This window comes from Hoplias malabaricus, unplaced genomic scaffold, assembly GCF_029633855.1.
Source record: "Hoplias malabaricus isolate fHopMal1 unplaced genomic scaffold, fHopMal1.hap1 scaffold_85, whole genome shotgun sequence".
NCBI classification, from domain to species: domain Eukaryota; kingdom Metazoa; phylum Chordata; class Actinopteri; order Characiformes; family Erythrinidae; genus Hoplias; species Hoplias malabaricus.
In genome coordinates, this window is record NW_027100833.1 from 10,001 (window position 1) to 22,500 (window position 12,500).

Consider the following 12,500-nt stretch of genomic DNA (forward strand, 5'->3'; position numbering starts at 1 on the left):
ATTTGGTCCCTGGTTCGCTCTAAGAGGAACAGTGGTCTTTGGAAACCACAACAACGGCGGCGGTAACGTTAAGCGGTGTTTACTCATGGTGTATCGGCGTGTTGTTGTTGTTTGGGACTGAACACAGCTCCGTCATCAGTTCAGACAGATCAGTAGAGTTTGTTCCTTCCTTGTTGCAGCGTCCAGCTCTCGCTGGATTCTTTCGTCGGCCACCGATCCAAGGAGCGTTTGAACCTCTTCAAAAGACCACGGCGTCATTTTACGAGCTGCCGTCGTGAGTCGGATAAAAACAAACGTGATCTCTGCTGCAGCTGGAGATTTTACAGATGGAGAGTTGGTGCTGGTCGTCTGCGTTGCGTGGCGTAGAGTGACGACTCTCTCTGGACGATCAGCGCTCTGCGAGGTTTACACGCCACGGTTTAGTCCCTACTCGACTCGCTCTGAACCACGAGAGAACAGCCACTAAACAAGAACCCGCTTCCAGAACCAGGACCTGATTCACCTGGTGGAGGAGGAGTGGAATACGAGAAGAGAAGAAGAGGAGAGTGGAGTAAGGAACCTGAAGTGGAAACGCAGCTTAAACCCAGAACTCCTTATAGGGGCATGTGCCTTAGAAATATAATATGATGCAGTAAAATTATGTGTTGGATGCATGTTAAAAACACATACTCTGAGACAGTTCTCACACACACACACACACACCCCACACACACACACACACTGCAGCTATAACATGTACAAACAATAACAGACATAAACATGAGCTCGACTCAGAGAGATCTTGCTGTAATCATATTTATTTGCATCTGAAGTGTTTTTACAGTAATGACAGACCTTAAGGAAGCACTTCATGGTTTGATGGCGTCTCTATTGTGGACAGAATTGGAGCAGGAGGATGGAAGGTGTGGAGTTAGCACCGTTTAACAGTCTGTGCTCTGAGCATCGCTACAACTTTCTCTCAAAGGGAAGCTGTCAAGTGATTTTTCAGCATTATTATATTTACACTACTTATTTACATACAGTACGTTTAGTTCAGAGTCAGAATCAGATTTACACTCTTCCCCTCTTCAGGCTCTGAGATGTGTTTGGTGGTAATCTGGTGCTGCGAGGCTAATGTAGCTAACATCATGCTAACGCCTCATGTAAACATTAGCATGATGCTAACTGAAGAGGAGCTGTTGGGCAGCTGCTAGTTTTGTATATCACCAGGTGTCTGACACAGTGTCACAAAAAACAATATTTAAAGGAAATAAAGGTTTATAATAAAAAATAAAATTACATACAAAATAATAATAAAGTTTAATGATAATAAAAAAAAATAATAATAGTAAAACATTAAAGTGTTTAAAAACAATCACACAAACATTAGCGCTGTCTTTCACATTCTGATGATGAAATATCTTGTTCCCACACGTTATTAATTTGTGTAAACACTGATAGAGAGAGGAAAACACACACAACAACAATTTCCCAGCACACAACTTTCTTCACCAGTGTGGACTCCACAGACAGAATCTGGGCTAAATCTGAGACAACACACCACCGTCTGTGAAGAGCCCTCGTCTCTCGGAGTCGGATTTGTTTGAGAAAAAGAAGAATAAAAAGAGGCAAGAAAGAAAGACAAAGACAGAAAGAGAACACTTTGGAATTAAAAAGAAAGGAAAGAAAGAAATAGAGAGCAGAAATGCTTTAAAACAATCAGCCAATCAGATTCGACCGTGTTACAGCATAAGGCTATGGAAATGTATCATCTTTGAACTGCAATATTTCAGTGAATAAAAATAAAAAGCTAAAAGTGTTTGGATGGAGACACTATGTTAGTGTGGTATCCACTGCTTTTGGGGAAGAAAATAAAACACACCGCCCTGGTTCCAGGTGTAAACTCACACTGGCCTCGTAGCCCCAGTCCTAACTGTGTGCGAACCCCAAACACCCGGGAGAAGAGGGGAAAGGTGTAAAAGCGATTTCCTCTGAACTGCTCCTCCAGGCCGGGTCTTCCTGCTGGTCTGGGGTCAGTATTTGACGTCTGGAGCGAAGCGCACTACTGCTTTGCTGCGTGGTTCTGCTCGTTCCACCAGTGGCTCGGACTCTCTTCCAGAGGTTCCCGGGGAATAATAATCACTAACTCGTCCCACGGCAGACTCACACTCTCTAACAGAGTTACACAGCCCAGGAGGAAGCAGGGGAGGAGAGAGAGAGACAGGGAGAGAGACAGAGAGAGAGAGACACAGATGAGAGGCTTTATTCTAAAACCTCAGCAGAAATTCCCTCTGTTTCAGAACTGTTCTTAACAAGCCCTCAGCAGCACCTCTGGGCATGTCTCTCCCACCAGAGCACTTACACACTCACGGAAATCAAAAATCAGATGTGGCATCATTGCTGTGTAACTGCACTGTCTCAGTGGCCTCTCTGACAAACCTGGACCTGGGGCTGTGTCCCAAACTGCTCACGCTTTACGTTTTAGTGCACTACTGAGTGCGTCACCGCGCTCCTCCTGAAGTCGAATTTGAAAGTGATATTGAGGGCACTACAATCTCCCACAATGCACTTGTAATTTATAGTAAACATCAGAGCTCACTACAGGAGCTGAGCGTGGACCAGAATGCATTGCAAGTTTCTTTTGTACTAAGCCACGAACAGTGGAAGCTACTTAATACTAGAACTGAACAGTGCATCACTACTAATGAGGGAATAAGCAGCCACTTCAGTCACAGCCCGGATGTGGTTTGGACGCTGCCTGTGTAAACAGTGACTAATAAGGCAGCTCACTATGGATTGGGACACACCCAGAGTCTACAGGAGTCTCACAGGACTCAGATGTTTCTCACCAATAAACTCACCACAGTGCCTTTCTCATTAAAGCGACACTGAGTAAGATTCAGTGTTTTAGCTCCTGGCTCCACCTACAGCTCACTTTTACAGCACTGTCCTGAAATCAAGGGAGAGAGAGGGGGTTGTTTCCTACCCTCCTCTAGAAGTTACATAGGGCAGTTTCTGCGGCGCTGAGACCGGAGAAGCAGTGACAGAGGGTCAGTTTTCCCTGTTACAGCTCAGTGGAGCATCACAATGATTTTGAAGCTGGAACTTTAAGGTAAAAATATGACCTAGTGTTTCTTTAACACAGAGCTGGTTTAGTGGAGTTCATGAAACATAGAGTCTTTAAGGTGTTATAATAGATGTAAGATTTATAAGTTTAAACCCTGAATACAGAGCCATAGAAAGCTAATCTAAACAAAGCAAATTCCAGGGTAATGTCATTGAAACACCAGCTGATTGTCTGTCATTCCTTGGCTTTAAAGAAGAAATAGTTACAGATTGCCATCATTTTAAACTAATTCTGAGGCTGAAATCCAACCTCTGACCTCTCTACAGTAACGGATGGTTCTGGAGGTCCTCCTCAGATCCTCGAGGGCATGTTAAAACAGCAGTGAAACAGAGAGAGAGTCTTGAACACCCTGAGAGTGGAGGAACAGTCCGTGAGCTCCAGGCTCTTCATTAGAACAGGGCTGATGCTCCAGTGCAGTATTTTTATTTATAGAAGGAGCCTCTTTGAGGCCTGTCCTTCAGTACTTTTTTGTGTGATGTATAACTTTTATATGAAATGTATGTTTTAAATCAGAATAATCTGCTGTGTTTTAGCTGTTGTTTAATCAGGGTGTTCAAGACTAAACAGGGTTCTTTAGAGAGAGAAAGCACAGCACAAGAACAAACACTGGACAAATGCAGGTCATAGTCTAGAATACAGGGGGAGGCAAAAGTTACAGGACACCCTTTTATTTCAGAAACCGATCTGAACACTCCCAGTGAGGAATGGGGGAGGGGCCTATCTTTAAGGCTGTGTTCGGAACATGGCCGCCCTCTTGAAAGACGCCATATTGGATCAAGGGTGAGTTTTTCCAATGAGAAGGGGGTGATGCAGCACACCAAAGAAGAACAGAATAGTCTCAGAAATCAGATTTGCATTATCTCTTATGGTTCAAAAGCTATCAACAAAGAAAATATAAAAAATGTTGCTGTTCATCACAGACTCACCACAGACTCATTACAGACTCATCACAGACTCATTACAGACTCATCACAGACTCACCACAGACTCATTACAGACTCACCACAGACTCATCACAGGCTCATCACAGACTCACCACAGACTCATTACAGACTCATCACAGACTCACCACAGACTCATTACAGACTCATCACAGACTCACCACAGACTCATTACAGACTCACCACAGACTCATCACAGGCTCATCACAGACTCACCACAGACTCATTACAGACTCATCACAGACTCACCACAGACTCATCACAGACTCACCACAGACTCATCACAGGCTCACCACAGACACATTACAGACTCACTACAGACTCATCACAGACATTACAGACACACCACAGACTCATCACAGACTCATCACAAACACATCACAGACTCATCACAGGCTCACCACAGGCTCATCACAGACTCATCACAGACTCACCACAAACTCATCACAGGCTCATCACAGGCTCATTACAGACTCACCACAGACTCATTACAGACTCATCACAGGATCATCACAGGCTCATCACAGGCTCATCACAGACTCACCACAGCTTCATCACAGCCTCATCACAGAGCCATCACAGACTCATCACATATTCATTACAGACTCATTACAGATTTGACGAGACCCTAAATTCTCAGCGCCATCTTCAGTCAGAATGGATGGGAGCTCTGTTTCCTGTCACATTGTCAGGTAGCACTGAGCATTTAGGGTCTGGTCGAGTCTGTAACGAGTCTCTAATGAGCCTGTAACTACTAATGAACAACAAACATTTTTAAATTTCTGTGTTGATAACATTTGAACCACAAGAGATACTTCAAACCTGACTGCGGCAATTGATTTCTGAGACAATCCTGGTCTTCTCTGATGTGCTACATGACCACCCTTGATCCAATATGGCGGCTTTCAAGATGTCAGACATGTTCCGGACACATCCTAAAAGTTAGGCCCCTCCCCCATTACTCACCGGGGTGTTCAGATCTGTCTTACCCTTTCCTTTCTAAAATAAAAGAGTGTCCTGGGACTTGTAACTGACCCTGTACACTACAGACTAGTGCTAATACTAATCCCATAAACCCACCTCTATATCGACCGAGAAATCTGTTACTGAACTGAGCCCCAACAAAGTCAATGTGCAATAAACCGTAGCAGCACTATGTCATTAACACGAGGCTCGGCACGGAACCCACATCCGTCTCAATATCAGTGTTGAGGATTATACATTCAGGGAGCATTTAGAGTTCGCATGACCTACTTCTCCTCCCAAGTCTCAGTAACAAGCTCCAGACCCTACAGCAGCGACACCCATACACAAAGTACAGTAAAGACACAACGAGTCCTTGGCATCCTTCAGAGGAAGGATGAAGAACCAGTGGAAATGTAGATTTACCCTTTAAAAAGGGGACAGTACAAATGAGTGGTGTCCTCTTTCGATTATGACCTCTGCACTTTCCATATGGAAGAGAAAACATGGGCATGAGCAGCTGTAGCAGGTCTGTACGGGCGTGGGAGTGGAGTTTGGTTTCTCATTTGAATATTAAACCCTGTAAAGCTATGTTAAGGCTGTTTGATCGTGATCAGTGGAAATGATCGAGCGCAGGTAACAGCTGAGGACCTTAAGATGCTTTAGGACCCTTCGGGCTCATTTCTGCTCCGCTCAAGTGTTTAAAAATGAATGTGTCTGATTCACACCACGTAGCCGTTAATGCCCACTCACCTCTATATCTCCGTACTGTGACTTTAAAGCCAGCGTTATTTATTTTTACTCGATTTGCATTCCTTTGTTCTGATGTACTTTATTTACATGTCGTTACAATGTCGTTATACTCGAGTGTAATGACAATAAAAACACTCATCTCTCATCTTTACGCTGACTTGGAAGTGAAGCCTTACATCCACTAGAGGGCGCAGTTCAGAGTCACGTGTTAAACACGGCATTGATGGAGGGGGCGGCGGTCTGAGGCTGTTCTATTTCCACTTCACCATCGACAGAAACTGACCATGGAGCTCCGTCACCTGCTGCCGTGCCTGCGAGGCGTGGACTACTGGCTGCACTGCCCCCTACACTTTCCAGTGGTACTGCATCATTTCATTCAGCGTGTGGAAAACGAACACAAACAAAGAGGAGACACCCTCAGAGCACGGACACGGATTTAACGCTGAGCAGAAATGAGCCGTTACAAGTTGCAGTCCCGTATTTTACCCGAATGTCTGAGTAAAATAAGTGGAAAGTTCAGATTTTCAAGCCAAGACACATTCCTGTAAACACTGGGTGATTTATCATTATTTAAACCTGAGAGTAAAGTACTGTTGTGTGTATTTTTGCAGAATGTAAACCCCATCTTTTAAAGGAACACTAGGTAAGATTTGTGTACGGTGTTTGTGCTCCTGTGCTCCCCCTACAGTTTCAGAGAGTAACACCCTTCCCAATTTTACAGCACTGGCCTGAAATGAAGGTGGAGCGTGAGAAAGGGAGGGGTGTGCATTCCTACCCTCCACCAAAGGTTACATAGTCCACTTTCTGCAGTGCTGAGCCCGGAGTATCAACCAAAGAGGCTCTTTTCTCCCTGTTACAGCTCAGAGAAACATCACAGTGATTTTGAGGCTGTGATTTTAAGGTAAAAATATTACCTAGTGTTGCTTTAAATATTGTGCCATGAAATGAAATACATGTAACGATGTAATTAATAGTGTAGTGTAGTATAGAGACACAAGGAAGACAACTCTAGACGTCTGAGGGTTAAAGGAGCCGTGCTGGTCTCAGGTGTGTTACCTTGGGTCAGGTAGAGCACAGCGCCACAGGTGTTGCTTTAGCGTCTGCACCCAACCAATATCTCGGATGGGTTGGCAGAGCTGAATGTAGTGGTACTGTTTTAGCACAACCCTTCAAATGAACGAGAAGGAGAGGTTCATTGGAAACAAGATGCAGAAACGGGAAATTCATGAGGGGACCACATTAAAGAAGCCAATCACTGTGAAAACACAAAGAAATTTAGAAAAAACAGCTTTCTGAAGGAGAATTATGTTCAACATCTACAGCCCCTGAGCTCTTTAGGGTTCATTTACTGAAACAGAGAGGGACAGGTGACTCTGGAACAAGGCTCGTCACATCCCTTCCTCTCAGGGACATAGTGCAGGGACTGAAATATATCACACTCCATGCTGGGGAGTATATTTCAGGACTCTCGCCCCACAGCGATATGCCCCCCGTGTGAAAGGATGGCCGAGCCGTTTCCAGGGGACAGACGAACAAAAACAGAGTGAGAAATCAGCTCTAATCCAGCTCTACTCTTCTGTAGGAGACAGGGGGACTTCTCTTCCATGTGGACATTCATTACAAACAACAAACATCTACAAAAACGTGGACAAAATGATGAAACACACACAAACACACACACACACACACACACATCCATGGTCACCTACCGTTCTCTCCCCAAACCCTTCCACCTCTCAAACAAAACCAACCAACACACATCTGTTTCTGCGTTTGCATTTATTAACAATATTCGTCTTGGATAAATATGAGCAAGCAGAGAGAGAGAAAGAGAGAGAGAGAGAGAGAGCACAAGTCACATGATCACAGGTTACAGTCGCTGACCAATCACACGCCACCGCAGCCTGATGTTTTCCTTTTTGTTTCCACTCCTTTTGAATAGTGCATGGAGGCACAGTTAGCACCGGCGCTAAGCAACGCATGTTTAATGTTTGATGGACGTGTCCGACCCTCGTCCCGACCCCATGTCTGTCTTTACGGACACCACTCCACCCCTTCCTCCATGTCGTAACGTCCCTGAAACGTACGTCCCACCAAAGGCTGCAAAATGTTCATGAAATAGCCGTCACACACAGAGCAGCAGAGACACGCCTGAAAACACTCGCCCAAAACAGACGGGCTCGAAGTCAGCGGTCTGAAACTGGTGGCCCAAAATATTAGGTTCAAATGAGACCCAGAAGCAAAGGCCTAAAAACAACAGCAGTGGCCCGAGACTCTCGCTCAGTGACCTGAACTGGTAGTTTGAGACCGGTAGCTCAAAGCTGGCAAATGGAAACCACTAGGCCACAGCTGCCAGCTCAAAACCAACGGTCTGAAACCACCAGGCCAAAGTTATTCACCAGAAACTGGCAGTCCACAGCCAAAGGCCCAAAAGTGGCCCAAAACCAGTGCTACATTATCAGCAGACCAAGGTCCGTGGCCAAAAACTGGCAGCCTAAAGGTAAACTACCTTAACGTGGTGGTCCAAAACCAGTGGCTCAAATCCTGTGGCCCAAAACTTGAGTGAAAAGTCAGTGGCCTAAAACTGCCAGTCACCAAACCTTTGGCCCAAGACCAGGACACAAAGCCACTGTCAAAATCAATGGCCCTTTAAATGTCAGTGGCCCAAAGCTTTAAAACCACATGAAAAATAGCCAACGCTGGCGTGGAGGCACAAGCCCATGATAACATCCCGGGGGAGACACACACGGAGCATCCAGAACGGACGAGGAGGACGAGGGGGAGACAGACAGGGGGCCGACAGAGGGGCGTCCATCATGCCACACAACTCAGAATGTCTGTGTGCATCGTTTCCACACGAGGAGTTCACCCTGAGCTCACAGCTCTGTCTTGTAGCCGCTGTGTTGATGCTCTGTGATCACAGCTGTGGCACAAAATCTCGTTTCTCCAGACATTGGCCAAACCCTTCTCAGCTGTGAATGGAAGTGAATGGAACCGGGCGTTTTAAAGGGATTTCTGCTGCTCTGACCCTCAAACACAGTGTAGAAAACGGCTGCTTACAGACAGCTCCCAGGCTGGAGATACAAGGTTTTGTTTCCATAGTGACCATGCTTAATTCATGCAGAAATGATGCACACAGAATAAACTCAGTGCTTTAACATGTGTAACTCGCTAAAGCCAAACACGTTTAACATGTTCCTGTGGATGTGAACCTGCCCTGGACTAGCCTCCATCTTCAGAGAACGTTGTAGTTTTTGGGGCAAATGGAACAAAAGGGATGGAACAGAAATAAACCATGCAGAGGGAGAGCATTCAACACGGACTGCGTTGGACTTACCAGCCCCTCAAGGACGAGAAACACAAAAGAGAGAACAGACAGGGGAGAAGAGGAAGGATTATTCAGGAACACACACTACAGGGCCACCAAAGGCCAACAGAATGGGGGCACACACACACACACACACACACACACACATGAAAGAATCATTAATAATGAATTAATGGGCTCTACAGGAATAGTAACAGCTCTTTGCTTCATTTCTGGGGATTTTGAGCCTAGGCCATCTGTCTCCTAAGGGTTAATCACACTGGAGAACCGTGGGGCACCGTGACGAAGCGTGTGTGTGAGTGTGTGAGTGCGTGTGTGTGCCAGGAATATATGCCACTGTGAGGCCTGGTTAAACACTCACGTTGTGGGGACTTGTCTTCCTTGTTGGGGCCAACAGCAGGTCCCCACTATGTGATCATTACATTTTAAAGTGAAGATGAGTTTTAAGGTTGGGTTAAGTTAGGGTTAGGGGTAAGTTTAAGGTTAGGATTAGGGCTAAGTTGGTAGTACGTAGGGAAAAGGTAATGGTAAATCTCCACAAAATGAATGGAAATCTATGTAGTGTCCCCACAAGTCACAGATACAGGATTGTGTGTGTGTGTGTGTGTGTGTGTGTGTGGGTGGGCTCTAGAGTGAATTAAAGCGTGCAGAAAAGGTTTCACAGTAGAACACATTTAAACGTGGCGTATCATAAAAGAAACGTCCAAATGTTAACGGTCTAAAGGATCGCTGTTCGTCACAGAAGAGTCCCGCCCGGTAACCGTCTCTAAGGGCGGAACCAACAGGCCGAATTACAGAGGAAATGATGATGATGATGATCCTCCAGAGCTGCTCCTGTTCGTATGATGACCCTAGCTCCCTATTTCTCCTGGTGAGTAAACGCCGGGTCGTCTGTGGAACCAGACACAGACTCCTCCACACAAACCGGGGCAGGGACATGGACAGAGCTCCAAAGTGATCTAAAGGTGAGATGTTCATCACTTGGGGCCCAAAGAATGAACAAACAAAAAAAACACAAACCCAAACCACAGCGAACACAAGCGGCGAAGCCCCGATCCGTTCGGAACCAGCACGGACCGGCCACATTTATCAAAGGTTCTGTTTTGGTTTTTGGAGAAAGGAACCGGTTCCCTCTCGGCTCCGTGCGGAACGACTCTGAATCTCAGTCCCATTCTTAGGAATCCTTGATAAATGCGTCCCAGCGCTGTGTGTGCAGATGAAGCCAAACCATACAGTCACTCGCTCCATGCAACATTAGAGCATCATCCATCGGCCAACCCCGGGAGGAGGAGGAGGAGGAGGAGTGGGGGGAGGTGGTTGCCATGGAAACCTCGCCGTGGAGACGAGGAGAGCGGGCGGATGCGGGTGGAGGAGAGCAGGAGGGAATGCAAGCGATCCCCGCGTGATGGTGGTGGTGAGGTCACGTGATGAGGAGCGACGTGGAGAGAGAGAGAGAGAGAGAGGGAGAGAGAGAAGAAAAAAATACCCTGACATTTACAACCACACACAACCTAATGACCCCCAGAGACAGAGAGAGAGAGAGAGAGAGAGAGAGAGGGGGAGAAAGGGAAGAGTAGTGGAGAAACAAACACAGGGAAGAAAGATGGAGAGTTAAAGGAGGGAGAGTGAAAGCCCCAGAGGAGAAGAGAGATGGAGAGACAAACACAATAATGGAGGACGAGGGACAGAGCGAGAGGGGGGGGGGATACGAGAGATGAAGGAGAAATACAGAGACAGAACAGAGGGATAGAGGAAAGACAAAAGAGAAATAAAAAAGGAGAAACAGAGAGACAGACACACACAGAGAGAGAGAGAGAGAGAGAGAGAGAGAGATGAGAAACACAGAGGAGAAACATACAGTGACAGAGACAAGTGGATGGACACAGAGCAGAGGGGAGAGTGAAAGAGAGCAGGAAAGACAGATGAGACAGTGTGAGTGTGAGAGAGAGAGAGAGAGAGAGAGAGAGAGAGAGACAGAGCTCCGGAGGTGGAGACAGATCAGTGGATGAATGAGAACCTCTCAGCGGTTTTTGCAGCCTTTGGCCTGTCACCATTTTCTGGAAGAGAGGGAATGAAAGTAGAAGTGCAGTGTTTTTACTCTTTCGCCTCAGCCAGTTTGTTGTTGATCTCTTTACTTTTCTCCTTGTCGCTCGCCGCCGCCCGTCTCTCCGGCTGGTTCTCAGAGCCCTTCTTCTTCGAGCCTCTCGCCGAGGACGCCTGCTTCTCCCTGGACTTCTTCACCGCTTTGCCCTGTGAGGTGGACGAGGACACGGCCTTCTTGGGTTTGGCTCGGGGGACACCGGTTCTGTCCACCTGCGGGGACGAGGTAAAGCCCGGGTCAGGGATCACATCAATGAAGAAACCAGTGGACAGACTCAGCAATGGACAACCACTGAACGAGCAACTACACAAATGGATCATGTGTCAGGACACTGATGGACAATCACATCAGTCCAGAGAGGGCATCAGAGGAGGGTCATGACCAAGGAGCATCGCTCAAAGGGGACAACAGCACAGGGGACAACCGCACATGGGACAACAACACAGGGGACAATAGCACAGGGGACAACAGCACAGGGGACAACAGCACAGGGGACAATAGCACATGGGACAACAGCACAGTGGACAATAGAACCAGGGGACAACAGCACAGTGGACAATAGAACCAGGGGACAACAGCACAAGGGACAACCGCACATGGGACAACAGCACAGTGAACAATAGCACAGGGGACAACAGCACAGGGGACAACAGCACAGGGGACAATAGAACCAGGGGACAACAGCATAAGGGACAACAACACAGGGGACAATAGCACAGGGGACAACAGCACAGGGGACAACAGCACAGGGGACAATAGAACCAGGGGACAACCGCACAGTGGACAATAGAACCAGGGGACAACAGCACAGGGGAAAAAAGAACCAAGGGACAATAGCACAGGGAACAACAGCACAGGGGACAACTGCACAGTGGATAACAGCACAGGGGACAATAGAACCAGGGAACAACAGCATAAGGAACAATAGCAGAGGGGACAACTGCACAGTGGACAACAGCACAGGTGATAACAGCACAGTGAACAATAGCACAGGGGACAACAGCACAGGGGACAACAGCATAAGGGACAACAGCACAGGGGACAACAGCACAGGGGACAATAGAACCAGGGGACAACAGCATAAGGGACAACAACACAGGGGACAATAGCACAGGGGACAACAGCACAGGGGACAACAGCACAGGGGACAATAGAACCAGGGGACAACCGCACAGTGGACAATAGAACCAGGGGACAACAGCAACGGGGAAAAAAGAACCAAGGGACAATAGCACATGGAACAACAGCACAGGGGACAACTGCACAGTGGATAACAGCACAGGGGACAATAGAACCAGGGAACAACAG

General features: G+C 46.9%; 2 protein-coding genes across 4 annotated transcripts in view; both read right to left on the reverse strand.

Moving 5' to 3' along the window:
* Positions 1 to 790: 790 nt before the first annotated feature.
* map6a (microtubule-associated protein 6a) overlaps positions 791 to 12,500 on the reverse strand; it is a 21,752-nt gene continuing 10,042 nt past the window's right edge. The window contains exons 3-5 of one of the 3 annotated variants that reach the window (XM_066658738.1): positions 11,190 to 11,404; positions 6,820 to 6,930; positions 791 to 2,151 (exon numbers count right to left, since the gene is read on the reverse strand). In XM_066658738.1, coding sequence (XP_066514835.1) covers positions 2,013 to 2,151; positions 6,820 to 6,930; positions 11,190 to 11,404 — 465 coding nt within the window. In that variant the 3' untranslated portion in view covers positions 791 to 2,012. The remainder of the gene's footprint in view (positions 2,152 to 6,819; positions 6,931 to 11,189; positions 11,405 to 12,500) is intronic. The other 2 variants (XR_010798104.1, XM_066658739.1) reach the window with 2 other exon arrangements.
* Positions 11,540 to 12,500, reverse strand: part of LOC136681760 (keratin-associated protein 10-8-like) — a 3,868-nt gene continuing 2,907 nt past the window's right edge. Inside the window, exons 2-3 of the mRNA XM_066658741.1 lie at positions 12,176 to 12,451; positions 11,540 to 11,586 (exon numbers count right to left, since the gene is read on the reverse strand). Of these exons, the coding sequence (XP_066514838.1) occupies positions 11,540 to 11,586; positions 12,176 to 12,451 (323 nt within the window). The remainder of the gene's footprint in view (positions 11,587 to 12,175; positions 12,452 to 12,500) is intronic.